This window comes from Lepidochelys olivacea (genome assembly GCF_965140295.1).
Source record: "Lepidochelys olivacea isolate rLepOli2 genome assembly, chromosome: 15".
Classification (NCBI taxonomy): domain Eukaryota; kingdom Metazoa; phylum Chordata; order Testudines; family Cheloniidae; genus Lepidochelys; species Lepidochelys olivacea.
The window spans coordinates 2,116,363-2,134,222 of record NC_140425.1 but is presented as its reverse complement, the minus strand read 5'-3'; the positions used below and the strand labels follow the sequence as shown (position 1 = coordinate 2,134,222).

Here is a 17,860-nt window from a genome sequence, read left to right as displayed (position 1 = left end):
GGATCTGGGGAACTACAGGCCAGTCAGCCTCACCTCAGTCCCTGGAAAAGTCATGGAGCAGGTCCTCAAGGAATCAATTCTGAAGCACTTAGAGGAGAGGAAAGTGATCAGGAACAGTCAGCATGGATTCACCAAGGGCAAGTTATGCCTGACTAATCCAATTGCTGGCTCTGTGGATGAGGGGAAAGCAGTGGACGTGTTATTCCTTGACTTTAGCAAAGCTTTTGACACGGTCTCCCACAGTATTCTTGCCAGCAAGTTAAAGAAGTATGGGATGGATAAATAGACTATAAGGTGGAGAGAAAGCTGGCTAGATTGTCAGGCTCAACGGGTAGTGATCAATGGCTCCATGTCTAGCTGGCAGCCAGGATCAAGTGGAGTGCCCCAAGGGTCCGTCCTTGGGCCGGTTTTATTCAATATCTTAATTAATGATCTGGAGGATGGCGTGGATTGCACCCTCAGCAAGTTTGCAGATGACACTAAACTGGGAGGAGAGGTAGATACACTGGAGGATAGGGATAGGATACAGAGGGCCCTAGACAAATTGGAGGATTGGGCCAAAAGAAATCTGATGAGGTTCAACAAGGCCAAGTGCAGAGTCCTGCACTTAGGATGGAAGAATCCCATGCACCTCTACAGACTAGGGACCGAATGGCTAGGCAGCAGTTGTGCAGAAAAGGACCTAGGGGTTACAGTGGACGAGAAGCTGGATATGAGTCAACAGTGTGCCCTTGTTGCGAAGAAGGCCAATGGCATTTTGGGCTGTATAAGTAGGGGCATTGCCAGCAGATCGAGGGACGTGATCGTTCCCCTCTATTCGGCATTGGTGAGGCCTCATCTGGAGTACTGTGTCCAGTTTTGGGCCCCACACTACAAGAAGGATGTGAAAAAATTGGAAAACGTCCAGCGGAGGTCAACAAAAATGATTAGGGAACTGGAACACATGACTTATGAGGAGAGGCTGAGGGAACTGGGATTGTTTAGTCTGTGGAAGAGAAGAATGAGGGGGGATTTGATAGCTGCTTTCAACTACCTGAGAGGGGGTTCCAAAGAGGATGGATCTAGACTGTTCTCAGTGGTAGCAGATGACAGAACAAGCAGTAATGGTCTCAAGTTGCAGTGGGGGAGGTTTAGGTTGGATATTAGGAAAAACTTTTTCACTAGGAGGGTGGTGAAGCACTGGAATGGGTTACCTAGGGAGGTGGTGGAATCTCCTCCCTTAGAAGTTTTTAAGGTCAGGCTTGACAAAGCCCTGGCAGGGATGATTTAGTTGAGGATTGGTCCTGCTTTGAGCAGGGGGTTGGAGTAGATGACCTCCTGAGGTCCCTTCCAACCCTGATATTTTATGATTCTATGATTCTATCTGATGCCTCCTAAGGCCTCTGCCTCCAAGGCTTCTGCTGCTGCCAGCACCCCAGGGATCCCCAACAGGTCTCTCCCCTGGCTGGTGTGTCAAGTTCCCTTCCAGCTCCATTCTCTGGCCCAGGATCTCCTGCAGGAGCCTGTCTGCAGCGCTGCTTGTTGGTCTTTTATCCCACCAGTGGGAAGGCAGCTAGTTAGTATAGGTGGGGGCTACACCCAGCACTTCCCTGTGACAGGAGGTTTGGCTCCAGGTGCAGCTATGTGTGGTCAGGACTGTGCTCCTAGCCCATCAGTCCTTGAGCAAGGGCCCTGATGTGGGGACACGCTTCTGCTGCTGCCTGAGTGGAACCAAAGTGGAAACAACCTGTTCTCTGCTCTGCCTGGAGGTCACGTCCCCTCTTCTCCTTCCCCTCCAACTCTAGGTTTGAAACCCAGAACACCCTGCATGGGCCATTGTTAACTGCAGTGATGGGGGTGAAAGCCAGCAATGGAGAGCGGAGATACTGGCAGCTTCTCCAGGCCCCAGACACCAGTCTTCAGAAAGGTGAGGGAAATAGCATGTGGGAAACAGTGCAGCCTGGCACCTCATGTGGTCAGTGTGTGCTTGGGGCCCCCTCAGTACCCTTTGCAGCCCCCCCCCCCGGCACGCCTGGAATATTCTGTCTAGCTGCTGCTTCCGCGATGCACCAAAAGCTGCTCTAAAGAACACAGGCAGGGGCTGTTTGCTCACATGGCTATGAAGGGCAATGAATTCCTGGCAGAGGGGTAAAGCTTTGGGCATGGAAAGGGAGAGTGTTGTAAGAAATGGACCTGCTGGCCTGGTTCCACCCCTCTTCCCAGGCCTCAGCATTCTTCCAGGGATAGACCTGCTTCAAGAAAGGCTTTTCCATGCATCACCCAAACCCTAGGGGCCAAATTCAGGCTGGTGTAAGTGGGTGCAATTCCCATTACTTCAGTGAGAGCTGCATCCCCCAGGGCTGGATTTAGTCCCATATCTCCAGATGGTGAATAAATCCTGTGGAGGGATTATGTGCAGCTGCCAAAGGGATCGCAGTGATAAAGTGCCTAAAATGTGGCTTTAAAGTGGTACACTCTTGCCTGGCAGAGCTGCTACCTGTGGGTCTGATATCTCACTGTCCAGCACCTTGTGCTGTCACCTACCCCTCTGCACAGTTGCTGCTGGAGGCAAGTTGAGCCATCTGGTTCGTTGGCTTTGTGCACAGCTGTTATAGGGCTACATGAGGTGCCAGGCAATGGGGAATCTAGCTGGTGTGCAGGTAGATCTGTGCTGTCTGCAGCTCAGGTAGACATAGCCGTGGCAGCGTTGCTACACAGAGCCGTGTAGACGCAGTGCCATGGGCAGCAGCACTGTGAGCAGGTACCCAGGGGTCCAGGCTGGCTTAGAGAGTCTGTGCTGAAGCCCATGCCACCGCATCTACACTGCACTGTTTGTAGCAATGCTAGTGCAGGTAAAACTAGGAAGGATAGGTCTGCCTGAGCTGCTGTCGCACCTTGGATTGCAAGCTAGACCTGCCCGGTGTCCCAGCCAGATCAGCCCACTTTAGAGATGCATGTGGTTGCTTTGTTACTGCTGTTAGCACTGCAGCACACCTGGCACTGGGGAGGGAGGTGGATTCCATTCTAGCTCATGCATCATCAACAGATCCCACCCTCAGTGACCCCTGGGCTGCACTACTGAAGACAGTTACAGAGCACACCATTGGCTCTTTTCAGAGGGCTCCTTAAGCCCACCCATCCCGTATATAGTGCCTGACATCACCAGTGACTTATATCCCAGGGGCAGACATGAAGCAGACTGGGTGTGTAGGGGCAGGTAGCTATGCAGGTGGCTTGAGACGCAATAATACTTCTTAAGGGAACCTAAATAGGCTGACTGCATCTCAGCAAGGTGGGCCAGATCCCTCTAGGCCGGTGGCACAGGAAGGGCCTAGGAGAAGATAAAGGAGCACATGGTGGCCTTGAGGGCCCTGGTGTCATGACTAGGGCTCAGGCAGTCAGGCCTAGCGGTTGGAGCAGGGTGGTCAGCATCCAGGAACAGCACCAAAGGTCAGAGCTGGTGTCAGAAACCAGAGCAGGAGTCAGAGCCAAGGGGCAGGTCTGTCACTACCGCTGGCAGGGGAGCCCACCTTGTTGCATGACACTTCCTGGAACTCCTCCTGGGCTTATCTGGGGGACCCGGACCAATCAAAGGCCAGAAAAGAAGCTGTCAGTCTAGCCTGCTGTGAGGGCTCTATCATAGCCGCTGGGTAGTGGCATGGAGATATCAGCCATCCCGCAGACATAGGGTCAAGCCCTGCAGAGCCTCCCACCCAGCAAGCATCGTATAAGGCCTCTGCCCTACAGTGGGAAGAGGGAGGCAGCTGCTGCCCACAGTCCCTGTAACTGGGGGACTAAGGTCCTAATTGGCATGGGTCCCACTTGCCAATCCTAGACCTCAGCTAGCCTCATTGCCTAGTAGGGTAACCGGATCGCAAGAGAGAAATATCAGGACACACTGGGTGAGTGAGGGTGTGGGTGGGAAGAGGCAGACACAGGTGCACAGCCCCGACCAGAGCCAGAGGCACACTGGTCCGCCTGGCCCTGTGCTACCAGCGTGCCCCTTCCTGTTGGGGATGGGCCCTCGCTCCGCCACACAGCTCCCCTGCCTAGTCCCCCTGGATCCACTATGCCCAGAGCCCAGCTACAACCCTTCCACCACAAACGCAGAGTGCTGTGCGCACACACGCCCCACCCAGTGCTCCCCTGCCCACGGCCCCACCACTGCTGCCCAGCACCCCACACAGAACCCCCCACTCGCTAGTTTCCCAATGCACACAGATTTCCCCTCCATCCCTTCCTCCCTCCCATTGCCCTTCCCCACAGCCCCACCACCACAAATACACAATGCCCCACACAGACCCCCTCTGCCCAGTGCCCTGACACACACAGATCTCCCCCACTTCCCAGCACCCACCAGTAGGCCCCCACTGTCTAGCACCCCAAAATACACAAACCTCCCCCACTGCCCAGCGCCCTTCACACCCTCACAGCCCAGCATCCCCCCCACACACACCTCCCAGACACTCACCATCACACCCTGCCCCCTTCCCTGGCTGCACTCACCAGCCCTGCTTGGTGGTCTCTGGCTCCTAGGGTGAGAGCGGAGAGGGGGGGTCTCCAGACTCACCACGTGCTGCGCCCGCCACAAGCGCGAGCTCCGTGGCTCCCATTGCCCGGGAAAAGCGCCAATGGGAGCTCCCAGAGCCGCGGAGCGGGGCTTGCAGGCGGGAGCAGCCCGCAGAGCCCCCCCATCCTAAGAGCCAGAGGGACCTGCCAGGGGGTGAGGTGGGGAGTCCCGGCGGAGCTTAACTGGGGTGGCTCCCATCCCGCGAAGCATCCGGCAGGCAGGTCCCTCTGGCTCCTAAGGTCGCGGGTCGGGTCGGGTCAGGTCGGGTGTGGGGGCGGAGGGCTTTCTGCCCACTCCCAGCGCCTGCAAGCCCCGCCCATGCAGCACGTGGTGCTCCTGCCGGCGGGCGAGCGCCGGGAGCTATCCCAATATCGATGTAAGGTCGGGACGCTGGACAAGTCCCCTAAAATCAGGACTGTCCCGATAAAATCAGGACGTCTAGTCACCCTATTGCCAAGACTGGCCAGCCTTTAGCTTCAGCATGGCTGTGGGCTCAGCAGTAGCTCACTGCCTCCTGCCCAGATGAAGCCAAGTGCTCCAGAGAAGCCTGCCTGCTGACTGAGACCTCAGTCTGAAGAGAGGCCTTCCCTAAGGCACTCTGGGAAATGCACTCGCAGTGTCTTTGCTGGAGCAGTAGTGCTGCACATTTGGCTAAGCCTGGTGCATGGTCCTTTGTGGAAATCCCAAGGGAAACGTCCAGTGTCCACATTTCCCATTCAGGAAACAAGCAGAATGAATTTAGCCAGGACGCCACCCCCCATGCTCAGCACATCCGTAGTGTGATGGGAGAGATCGGGGGGCAAGTTGCGATTGGAAGGGGAATAGAACCGGGTAGGAGCAATATGAGCAGGCTGGAGGGTACTGTACAGGGAATGTGAGTGTGTGAAGTGTAAGGCTAAGTGTGGTCACACCCCTCCGAATACACAGAGCCAGGGGCCTGGCGAGTCGGGACCCACAGAAGTGTGTTGTTCAGGTTGTGTCGCAGCCCAGAGAATTTGTGTGGCTTCACTCGCACTTCCTGGTGTTGTACATGATATAAGAGGTTGCACAACAGTTTTTCTATGAAAATAAACCCAGCATCCCGAAGGGTTCTGTCAGCTTCGGCGGGTTTGGGATTTGTCATTAGCACAGTGAAATGTTTAAATGTTTCACACCAGCGGTTCTCAAAATTATTGCATCGCGACCCCTTTCTGACAACAAAAATTACTACAGGTTTCAGAGTAGCAGCCGTGTTAGTCTGTATTCGCAAAAAGAAAAGGAGGACTTGTGGCACCTTAGAGACTAACCAATTTATTTGAGCATGAGCTTTCGTGAGCTACAGCTCACTTCCTCAGAAAATTACTACATGACTCCAAGAGAGGGGACTGAAGCCTGAGCCTGCCTTGGGCAGGGAGGGTGGGAGGTGGGCACAGTCAAACCCCAAGCCCCACCACCCCTGGCTGGAGGGCCAAAGCCATAGCCCAAGGGCTTCAGCCTCAGGCAGGGGGTGGGGCCTATAACCCTGAGCCCCACCACCAAGGGTTGAAGCCCTCATGCTTAGGCTTTGGTCCCGGGCACTTGAGCTTGGGCTTGGGCTTTGGCCTGTGGCCCCAGCAAGTCTAACACCCGCCATGGCAACCCCATTAAAATGGGATCGCAACCCACTTTGGGGTTGTGACTCACACGTTGAGAACCGCTGTTTTACACCTTTAAGGTTCCCAGACTGCCATGATAAGGTCAGGGGGTAATGACTAGCTGTAAGGTTGCGATGATCTGATGCTGCCAGCTGCTGGAGTTGGGGCTGTTTTGCATTCACAGTGTGATGGCCTTGGTGCAACTAGCACTCAGAAGGTCACACACAGTGACAAGCATGTGCTGGCACCTGCAGAGTCTCTGTTTGATTGCAGAAGTCAGGGTGGGGTCAATGGTGTGTATAAGCAATTACTCACCTTTAACGTTAAAAAAAAATCCATGGACATTTTCCAGTTTTTCCAATAAAAAAGCAACCCCCCCCAAGTTTCTGGGTTTCAGGGTGGGCATTTTGCCAAAAAACAAAATAAACAAAAAAGTTTGTTTTGAAAAAAGGCCATTTTTCCTTTGAAATATTTTTTTAAACAAAAAATGGTGACCTCTGCTGCATTGGGGAGATGCTCATTGACTGATCCTATGTGCTGTCCCAAAAGACCCTGGGGAATTGGGCCTGTACTTGCTACAGGCTTCTCTATTCCCAATTAGCAGACACATTTGTTTGTGGTTCCTGGTGCTGGGGCCCTTCTCTCGCTTTGGCATGGATAGCAGCCCCTCTGGGGAGCCAAGAGGGCCAAGACCAGCCCAAAGCTTCCACTGATCAAAGACTAAATGACTGATTAATATGTCTGAGCCCATGACCTAAATGAGACCAACAACAGAGTGCAGAGAAAGAAGTAAAGAAACTGGGCCTGGTGCCCTCTCACCCCAGGGATAAGCAGGAGTGACAGCAGGATAAGATCACTGTATGCAAGAGGTGATGAAATTCAATGCTGATAAATGCAAAGTAATGCACATTGGAAAACATAATCCCAACTATACATATAAACTTATGGGGTCTAAATTAGCTGTTACCACTCAAGAAAGAGATCTTGGAGTCATTGTGGATAGTTCTCTGAAAACAGGTTTCAGAGTAACAGCCGTGTTAGTCTGTATTCGCAAAAAGAAAAGGAGGACTTGTGGCACCTTAGAGACTAACCAATTTATTTGAGCATGAGCTTTCGTGAGCTACAGCTCACTTCATCGGATGCATACCCTTCCACGGTATGCATCCGATGAAGTGAGCTGTAGCTCACGAAAGCTCATGCTCAAATAAATTGGTTAGTCTCTAAGGTGCCACAAGTACTCCTTTTCTTCTTTTCTCTGAAAACATTCACTCAATGTGCAGCGGTAGTCAAAAAAGCCAACAGAATGTTGGGAATCATTAAGAAAGGGATAGATAATAAGATAGAAAATATCATATTGCCTCTATATAAATCCATGGTACGCCCACATCTTGAATACTGAGTGCAGATGTGGTTGCCCCATCTCAAAAAAGATATATTTTAAAATGTTCAGAAAAGGGAACAAAAATGATTAAGGGTATGGAATGGCTGCTATATGAGAAGAGATTAATAAAACAGGGATTTTTCAGCTTGGAAAAGAGATGACTAAGGGGGCGATATGATAGAGGTCTATAAATTCATGATTGGTGTGGAGAAAGTAAATAAGGAAGTGTTATTTACTCCTTCTCATAACTCAAGCATTGGGGTCACCAAATGAAATTAATAGGCAGGTTTAAAACAAACAAAAGGAAGCATTTTTTCACACAATGCACAGTCAACCTGTGGAACTCCTTGAGCTTCCTCTCCTGGGTGGCAGAAGTTGTGCGGACTGACACGCCTGGGCTACTGTCTGCCAAGCTATTCGGGTTTCCCCTGCACAGTCTCTTTCCATCTTACCCCTGCTGGCCAGCCAAACTCTTGCTTCCCATGGTAGAGGCAATGCCCCCAGAGTTGGCCCTCCTCTTTTCCATGGTGACTCCATGATGTCGCCCCTTTGGGGCTCAGCTACTACCCTGTGCTCCATCTCATCAAGAAGGATGGTTCAATGGTTAGAGCACTAGGCTAGGACTCAGGAGACCAGGGTTCAGTTCTCTTGGGCTGGTCACTCATTTGCTCTGTGCCTCAGTTCCTCACCTGTACAATGGGGATAATAGCACAGCTCTGCCTTGCAGGGTGATGTGAGCATAAATACTTTAGAGATTGTGACATTTCAGACACTACAGTGATGGGGTGGATAAGCACCTTAGGCAGGTCCTCCGAGTACATGAGCCAACACCCAGGAAATCATTCTCAGTGCCTCCTGCCTGAGGAGTGGTACCAAACCCCGAGGAAGCGACTGTCTCTGGGGTAGTGCCTCTTGCTCCTAATTCAGCTGTGCTGCATGAGTTCCTTAATCTGTGCCCAGGCTGCTCCTTCTGACTTGTGCTCTGCTATCTTTTTTTGTAGGTATCTCTGATTACCAGCCTCAGGATGGAGAGTCCATCATCCTGAAGTTTAGCCCGTGGTAGATCGCCTGCTGTCTGCTTCCAGCTCCCTGCCCCACCTCGATCCATGGTGAACTCTCTGTGTGCATCTCTCTCTGCCCCAGAAGCAGGATGTCTCAGTTGGCAAGGACAGCATGCATCTGTCAACCAGTGAGTCCTGTGCCCACAGAGCGGTATCTTCCTCCCCACAGACTGAAGTCCATAATGCAAGTCCCTGGCCCTTCTGGCAGGATGTGTGTGCGTGTGTCTATCTGTCAAAAGGGGCAAATTCCCACCTGCCCTGGTAACCTGTTCTGCTGTGGATCACCCACAACCATCCAGTCGATGGAAACTCACCATGCCAGGGGGTGGGGAGCAGCAGATTTGGTTTGAATGAAAAACCTCCAATATGACAACTCAGCGCATCATAATTCTGATTTTCTAATGCAGCTTTAACCCTTGCTATGCTGTGGCTGTCTAAACTGCCACCCAATGAGTACGTGGGAGGAGGTGCCTGCATCCTCCTGCTGGACACACTTTGCCCCCCCCATCCCCCATTCCCCACACACTGTACCAGTGCCCTGGTATGACTGGGGTCCTGGAGATTCTCTAGACTGCATCCCTCTGTATAGCAGTCACTGCCCAGCTCGCAGGCCAGGGCTCCCCTCCCTGCTCCCACCCCAATTCCTGAAGCGACAGAACTGCTACTATGAGGAGAGGATGTGGCTGATATCTTTGCTTTCTGGAGAGCAGTGGGTGGGAACCCAGGCCCTGTGCCAAGGGGAGATGGTGCCCCCAAGCAGCCACTCTACCTCAGTCTGACATTTGGATCTGAAATGATTAAAGCTTTGATTGCAAACCTGGCCTTCCAGTCTGTCATTTGGCCCTTACCCAGAGCACCCGGGTCTCTGAGCCAGGCCTGGGCCCTCAGCACGGAGCTGCCTTCAGTGTCTGGGCATTGTCCTAGGGGTTTGCATCATTTCCAACAAACAATGGACAATTCTGTTCTCCTGTGTGACTAATCACGAGTTTGATTTTTACCTATTATTTGTATGGTTGTAGTACCTAGGTCCCCCAGTCATGGACCAGGACCCTATTCTGTTTGCCAGAAGCTGGGAATGGGTGACAGTGGATGGATCACTTGATTACCTGTTCTGTTCATTCCTTCTGGAGCACTTGGCATTGGCCACTGTCAGAAGACAGGATACTGGGCTAGCTGGACCATTGGTCTGACACAGTATGGCCGTTCTTATGTTCATTGTGCTAGGTGCAATATGGACGCAGAACAAAAATACACCATCTCTGTCCCGCCCCAGAGAGCTTACAATCTAGAAATAAGACAAGAGACACCAGATGGAGAGAGACAGGGGAGTACAAAGAAACAAAGACAATACTGGTGGTGATGGGCATGGTCTCTGCACACCAGCAGCCTAACTAGTGTCCAGATTTGTATACACATTACAGCAAAGGAGAGTTTTGAGGCAGGACTGGAGGGAGGACAGTGTGACACTAAGCACACGTCTTCACAGCTTGCACTACTATGCTAGTAATCTTGTACAAAATATGCCTTGTGAGTTATCATTTGAAAACTAATAATTCACTGATCATTAATATTCTTGCATGGTGTACGTACACGATGGGTATTAAGACACGAATATATGCTGGAGTTATAACTAAAGTGTGTGTGAACTAGATGGGTCAGGGCGAGTTGTTAAGCAGGTTTAGCCTAAAGAAAGAAATATGTTTACCTCAATTTACATATAAGTAGTAAACAGACTCATCAAGCTAATAAGGGGTGAAACAAAGTCACACTAACAAGCTGAGGGGGGAGGAGGAAGACAGCATGCCCACTACATCTGGCAAGAGAGAAGCTTGGTCTGGGATTTACTTTTCAGAAGAATCCACTGCAAAGGTTCACTGGGCTATACAGAGGGGCTGAGCCTCAAGTGATAAGCAACTGAACCAGCTGATTGGACACTATGACTGTACAGTATTATACGAGTGTACAGAGTGGGGTCTTTGCTGAAAGCCTCTGAGATAATGGTGATTAATATAACTGTGAACGGTCTGTATTAACACTAGGAGGAATTATGGATATTCATTTATTTGTTTTAAAGTATGAGGGCAAACAAAGGAAGGTACAGTTCCATACCGGACAGGAGGTGGGCGAGCTATTTATCTGTCACCTATATAAATTAAGCCTGATAGAATCAAAACAATGGAAGCCCCATTTACCTAGAAATCACACTGGGAGATGGGAAGCCCACAGGAATGGAAGAACAGCATGAGGTCATCCTGCCTCTTGAACCAAGGTCATTGAGCTTTGGAAGATCTAGGCAAGGAAAGAAGCCACCTTTGGTATCACCAGAGCCAAGGGAGCAGAGCGCTTGCAAGCTGGGGAAGATGGGTCCTTCAACCAAGAGGTGGGGGCTGAAGTCTCTGGAACTGACTATAGGTGAGAAACCTGCTCAGGAAAAGATCTTTCACCAAGGAAGACAAGGGAAGCCAGCACCATGTGCGTTTGTGGAAGGGCCTGACTGAGAGAATGTCAGCCATGGCTGGGAAGAAGAATGATGGGTGAGAAAAACAGTCTTGAGCAATGTCTGTATCTTGCTAGAGTAAGTTTTAGTATTTTAGATGCATGTTTTCACTTGTATTTGCTTATAACCTGCCTAACTTTATTCCTGTTACTTGGCATTGCTTACCCTATGTCCTGTTGTCAACAGACTTATTTTACTATAAACCAACTCAGTGCAGTGTTTAGAGGGAAGGGTGTATTTACCCCATTAAGTTAATCAGGTGCAATGAGTTTTGTGTCTTAAAGGAAGACATAAACCATATTATTTCTCTGAACTGTCCAGGGGAGGGCTGGACATTTCAGAGCACATGATTTGGGGAAAATTGGGACTGGGAGGGTGTTGGGGTCACCCTGCAAGTACTAGCCAAGGCTGGTGGAAGCCAGAGTGGGGCTGTAGAAAGACTACAGGGCTCAGAGCTGATGAATCAGGATTGTCTAGCGCACAGACACGGAGGGTGTGGCCTGCTTGCTGGTAGGCTGGTTGGGAACGGCCCAGGTTGGGATCTACAGCAGCAAAGCACTGTGAGGCACCCAAGGTTGCAAGGCAGGTGATGACACAGCCCCTTGCTGGTCTGGATTGCACCTCAGAAAGGGATAGACAATGAGTAGTTTTGTGGATGTTTATGGGGACCTCTTCCCACACATGAACAGTGGCCTGAGAGAAAGCCTGTAGATGCTTGTTCAGAAACTTAATGTGGGCAAAGGAGGCTGGTATCACAGACCGACTGGAGAGGAGTGTTGACAGTTCCATAGCAAATGAGAGTTGATAGGTGGGATGGACACTGAAAGAGAAGACAAGCTGCTTGTGTTTGATGCATTTGAGAAGGGGGAGCCAATGGAGGGATGCAAAGAAAGGAACGACATGATCAAAGCAATAAGGTAGAAGAATGATCTTTGCAGCTGCATTCTGAACGGGTATAAGCAGGGCAAGATTGCATTTGGCAGTGCCAGAGAGGAGGACGTTACAGTTGTTGAGGCTCGGGATGAGGAGGCCCTCGATCAGACTTTTAGCTGTGGCACTACAGAAGAAAGGCCATGTCATAAATATAAAGGGGAAGATTTTTGCTTTGACCTCTAAAGGGTTAAGAAGCTCAGATAACCTGGTTGGCACCTGACCGAAAGGACCAATAAGGGGAGAAGATACTTTCAAATCTGTAGAGGGGAAAGGTTTCTGCTTTGTCTCTGTGTGTGTGCGCTTTCTGAGACAAAGAGAGAGACCAAGCAAGTAATCTAGCTCTTACTGAATAATACATCTAACTTACAGAAATAGTAAGTAATAGCAAGGAAATGCATTAGAGTATCTTTTGTTTTAGCTTGTGAATTTTCCCTGTGCTAAGAGGGAGGTTTATCTCTGTTTTTTGTAACTTTAAAGTTTTGCCTAGAGGGGAATCCTCTGTGTTTTGAATCTTATTACCCTGTAAAATTACTTTCCATCCTGATTTTACAGAGGTGTTTCTTCGACATTTTTTGTCTTTATAATAAAGTTCTGTTTTTTAAGAATCTGATTGTTTTTTAGTGTCCTAAAAACCAAGGGACTGGTCTGTGCTCACCTGGTTTACCTATTTGGTTGGTAGATTATTCTCAAGCCTCCCCAGGAAAGAGGGTGAAGGTGCTTGGGGGGATATTTTAGGGAAACAGGAATTCCAAGTGGTCCTTTTCCTGAATCTTTGTCTAACTCACTTGGTGGTCACAGCAGTACCCATCCAAGGACAAGGAAGGATTTGTACCTTGGGGAAGTTTTTAACCTAAGCTGGTAGAAATAAGCTTAGGGGGTCTTTCATGTGGGTTCCCACATGTGTACCCTAGAGTTCAGAGTGGGGAGGTGTCAGGGTTCCCTCCCCCACTCTGAACTCTAGGGTACAGATGTGGGGACCCGCATGAAAGACCCCCTAAGCTTATTTCTACCAGCTTAGGTTAAAACTTCCCCAAGGCACAAATTCTTTGCCCTTGGAGGGTACGCTGCCACCACCAAGTGATTTAACAAAGAATCAGGGAAAGGACCACTTGGAGTTCCTATTCCCCCAAAATATCCCCCCAAGCCCTTACACCCCCTTTCCTGGAAAGGCTTGAGAATGATATCCTAACCAATTGGTTACAAGTGATCACAGACCCAAACCCCTGGGTCTTAGGACAATAGAGAAACCAGTCAGAAGGATTTTATTTTAAAAAGGTAAAAATCACCTCTGTAAAATCAGGATGGAAAATAACTTTACAGGGTAACAAAAGATTCAAAAATACAGCAGAACTTCCTCTAGGCTTAGTTTCAAAGTTACAAAAAACAAGAATAAACCTCCCTCCAGCAAAGGAAAAATTCACAAGCAAAACAAAAGATAATCTAACATGCCTTACCTGGCTTTTCCTTACAATTTTTGTAATAGGAGAGACTTTTAGGATGGGTTATAGGAGAAAGAGTTTTCTGACCTGATGCTTCTCTGCTTCCTAAGAGAACACACAAACAAAGCCTTCCCCTCCACCCAAGATTTGAAAATATCTTCTTTCCCCATTGGTCCTTTTGGTCAGGTGTCAACCAGGTTATTTGAGTTTCTTAACCCCTTACAGGTAAGGAGGAATTCTAGGCTACCCTTAGCTATATGGTTATGACAGGAGGGAACCTTGACAGGCCGTAACTCAGATGCTCTGCAGAAAAAAATCAGGAAGATTTAGACTTACCCGGGATCTGAGGCCCTTGAGAGAGGTTGGAGTTGATGAGGCCCAGGGCCTGAGTGACAGGTAGGATGATGGTGTTGTTCCCAGTGGTGGAGAAAGAAGGTGGCAAGGAGGGTTTGGGGGAGATTCAGAGCCCTGTTTTAGCCATGTTGAGCTTGAGCTGACAGCTAAATATTCATAAGATGTCACAGAGAGGCTGAGAGATTAGTTTGGCCAGAAGAAGACAAGCCTGGAGCAGAGGTAGATCTGCAAGTGGTCAGCATAGGGACGGTTGTTGAATTTGTGTTTGTGATGAGATTACCCAGAGGTACAGTGCAGAGGGGGAGGAGAAGGGGGCCAAGGACAGAGTGTGACGAAGCAGTACTGTTCTTAATGTTTCCTCTGAATATTGTGGGGGTGCCTCAGTTTCCCCTATGCAGTTCTTAAGTATCTAGGTGGTGGGATGAGGGTGTATGATCGTTGCAGAGCCCTAGAGGGCAGGTGTGTGCAGGGGTCTGGACACAGAGAATGGCCAACACCCTGTTTCCTGGCAACTGATGGCCTGGCCCTTCCCCACTGCAAGGTGAGAGCTAAAGGAGTTGGAGAACAAAGGAATCAGATGACCTCCTGGCCCGGGAAACGGACAAAGCCCAGAGGAGGAGGGGCTGGAGAGAGTTTCAGTTTGGGGCTGGCTGGGGACATGGAGTGAAGTGCAGACGTGGTTGTCTGGCTCACTGCACCCCCAAAATGGACCCAGCTGAGGGGTCCTGGTTCTCTGCACCTACAAGCTCTGTTTTAGACCATGTGTTCCTGTTGTCTAATAAAACTTATGTTTTACTGGCTGGCTGAGAATCACGTCTGACTGTGAAATTGGGGTGCAGGACTCTCTGGCTTCCCCAGGAGTCCGCCTGGGCGGGCTCGCTGTGGGAAGCGCACAGAGGGGCAGCGGATGCTGAATGCTCCGAGGTCAGACCCAGGAAGGTGGAAGTTGTGTGAGCTGTGTGTCCTGCAGACAGTCTGCTCACAGAAAGGAGACTTCCCCAGAGTCCTGACTGGCTTCGTAGGGAGCAATTCCAGAGCACCGCCCCGGGACTCCGTGACACAGAGTCTGTGGAACCACCACAGAAAGCTGGAGAGGAGATGAGGAGGATCCTCCAGGAGTGATTAGAGAGGCAGGAGGAGAACCAGGGAGGACACTATTTCAAGAGGAAAAGCATGGCTGACTGTGTCAAAGCTGGTTGACAGATCAGGAAGGGTGAGGCTGGAGGGCTGAGTCGGAGCTTTGGCTAGGAAGGTCATTAGAAACTTCGGTGAGAGCAGTTTCAGTGGAGTGCAAGGGGCAGAAGCCAGATGGGGGAGGGTCTAGGATGAGATTGGAGGAGAGGAACTCCAGGGATTGCAGACCCTGTTCAATGAGTGTAGAGATGAAAGGAGATGGGGCAGTACCTGGAGACGTTATGTTATGTTTGTATCATAAGGGAGGAGAGTGAGAGGTTACGGAGACGAGTAAAGCAGAGGATGAGAATGGGCATGTGGGAGATCAGGGGAGAGGATGCGATGGGGTCATGGGGCAAGTGGAGGGGTTAGATGAGGAGAGCAGACAAAGAACTCCTGAGTCCATGAGAGGGGAGAAGGAGACTAGCATTGTAGGAGAGCAGGGAGCAGGTCACAGTGTATTTTGTCTGTTTGCTCTTGGGAGACATTGGTGAGATCCTGTGCAGAGGGAGAAGTGGAAGCAGGAAGGGGAGGGTTTGAGGAGCAAGTCGAAGGGATTAGGGACATGGGATTCTACTCTGGTTTTATCCTGTTTTCTCCCCTTCCCCAGTGCGAGACGTGACCCTTGTCTCCAGTCAGTCGGGTATCTGGTAAAGGAACGGACATGTGAAAATGATACCTCTCCCATTCAACAAGCTGCACCACTGTATCCTGCTGAGCAATGGACAGAACTGTTCTGGTCCACCTGGCACAGGGCTCATTGCGCCTCCTCAAGCATAGGCACTGACTCTGTGCGTACTCTGGGGCTAGAGAACCCACGTGGAAAAAATGGTGGGTGCTGAGCACCCACTGGCAGCCCCCTTATCAGCTCCCCCCAGTGCCTCCTCACAGGCCCTGCAGATCAGCGCTTCCTCCTCCCTCCCTGCCACAATCAGCTGTTTTGCAGCGTGCAGGAGGCTGGGAGGGAGGGCGGAGGAGTGAGGACACGGCATGCTCGGGGGAGGAGGTGGAACTGGGGGGAAAGAGGTGGGGGAGGGGTGGAGCAGGGGCAGGAAGAAGTGGGGCAGGAGTGGGGCCTTGGGGAATGGGGTGGTGTGGGGGCGGGGCCTGCGGCAGAGCCGGGGGTCGAGCACTCTCCAGCACTTTGGAATGTTGGCACCTGTGTCCTCAAAGCCAATCTGGGGATTAGATCTTTCAGCCTGACACCCTCTTTTTGCAGTTCCTTGGCCTGTGGTCTCGCTTCGTCACTCTGCAGCCTGTCTCTTGCTCCTCAGGATCTGCAGCACCTTGTCTTCATGGCTTAGTCCTCTGCCTAAGTCACAATTGTCCATGCCTTCTGAGGTTCTAGCAAAGTCTCCACAGCGTCCCAGGCAGTCCTTAAGTCCTCTGTAAGGTTACCAGATGCAACTGTGAAAAAACGGGACAGGGGGTGAGGGGTAATAGGCGCCTATATAAGAAAAAGTCTCCAAAAATGGGACTGTCCCTTTAAAAATGGGACATCTGGTCACCCTAGTCCTCTGTCCTGGCTGAGTCACCGCCTCGGTGACTGGGATGAATGGTTCTGGACAGTCTTCAAAGTCAGGGCCCTATCTCCAACAGCGAAGGGCTGGGCAACTCCAAACCTTCCTGACACTCCCCTGGACTACTTCCCACCTTGCCTATCCCCGGCTCGCACCCTCCACCCTTCTAGCCAAACCCCTTTCCTTTGGGTTTGCTAGGCAAATCCTTCCTCTTGGGACTCAAGCTCTTTCTTTCCCTTGTCCCAAAGGAGTAACTGCAGCTTTCTTCCCAGCAGCCCTCCTTCTGCTACCAGCTCCCCAGTTTTATAGAAGCCATGCCTGTTCATTCACATGTAAGCTTCTCTGAATTAGGACTCTGCTGTCCCCCCGAAATATCCGCCAGCTTGCAGCCTAATAGGTTAATTGGCCAGTCTGGCCTACGTTTCAGTGTGAGTGTGGGGAGCACACCCCATCACACCATCTTACGGTCAATGGTTTGATGATGTTAATTGCTATTAGTTGTTCTTCTACCATGGGAATGTATCCTAAATGAAGGGAGAGTGGCTGTTAATTAGAAATTGGTCCCCCTGAGTAACCCTGGGGGTGGAGGCGCTGACTGCAGGATAAGCCAGCCGTGCCCCCGCCCCCAGGGTTACTCAGTGGGACTAGCATAGGGATGGGTCCCAGCAGACAGTGTTTCACCTTGGCCAAGGAGACTTCCATGTTCCCCCTGGAGGGAGGCTATGCGCTGTGCTAGCCATCCCTCTTCTAGCCTCTATCAGTCCACTCTTTGCTGAGAACAGGAGGTCTCAGGCCCAGCAAGGGACAAGATGTTAGAAAAACTCTTGTTCATTGTTACGGCATGAAAGAGTTCATTGTGGTCCACGGTTTGGTAACAAGTTATCACTGGCAATTCCAATTGTAAAAGCCACCATGAAAGAGCTCTATAAAAGGGAAGATAGACAGGAAAAAGAAGGAAAATTAATTCAAGCATTTGAAATGAAAAGTATTAAGGCCTTTATTGTAACCAAAGCTGTTACTCTCTTTCCCTTTAGCTGTTGTGAGTTTTTGCAGTCTAGATGGTGTTAACTATCCTTTGGGGCAGAAGAGAAAGTTAGTTAAGATGGACTGGAGCTGTTGTTATTGGCATCTGAGCCTGTTGCCTTGAAGACGAAATGACACAAGTGCAAAAGGGGACAGAAAAGAACAGTGAAGATAGAAAATGCAGCATCTGTCACTGGTGCTAACTCTCACTGCTGGAGACACACGTGTCCAGCATGGGGTCTGATCAGCGGCACTGAGACCCCGCAATTTGAACTGGCATCTCGCTGTTTAGAGAATTGCCTGTAGCTGCCTCTCTG

General features: G+C 50.5%; 1 protein-coding gene across 8 annotated transcripts in view; it reads left to right on the top strand.

The window, feature by feature from the left end:
* The window catches only part of TCN2 (transcobalamin 2), a 35,943-nt gene extending 26,523 nt beyond the window's left edge, over positions 1-9,420 (top strand). For all 8 annotated transcript variants that reach the window (XM_084648930.1, XM_084648927.1, XM_084648929.1 and 5 more), the window contains 2 exons: positions 1,785-1,906; positions 8,545-9,420. In XM_084648930.1, the coding sequence (XP_084505056.1) occupies positions 1,785-1,906; positions 8,545-8,606 (184 nt within the window). In that variant the 3' untranslated portion in view covers positions 8,607-9,420. The remainder of the gene's footprint in view (positions 1-1,784; positions 1,907-8,544) is intronic.
* The last annotated feature ends 8,440 nt before the right edge of the window (positions 9,421-17,860 follow it).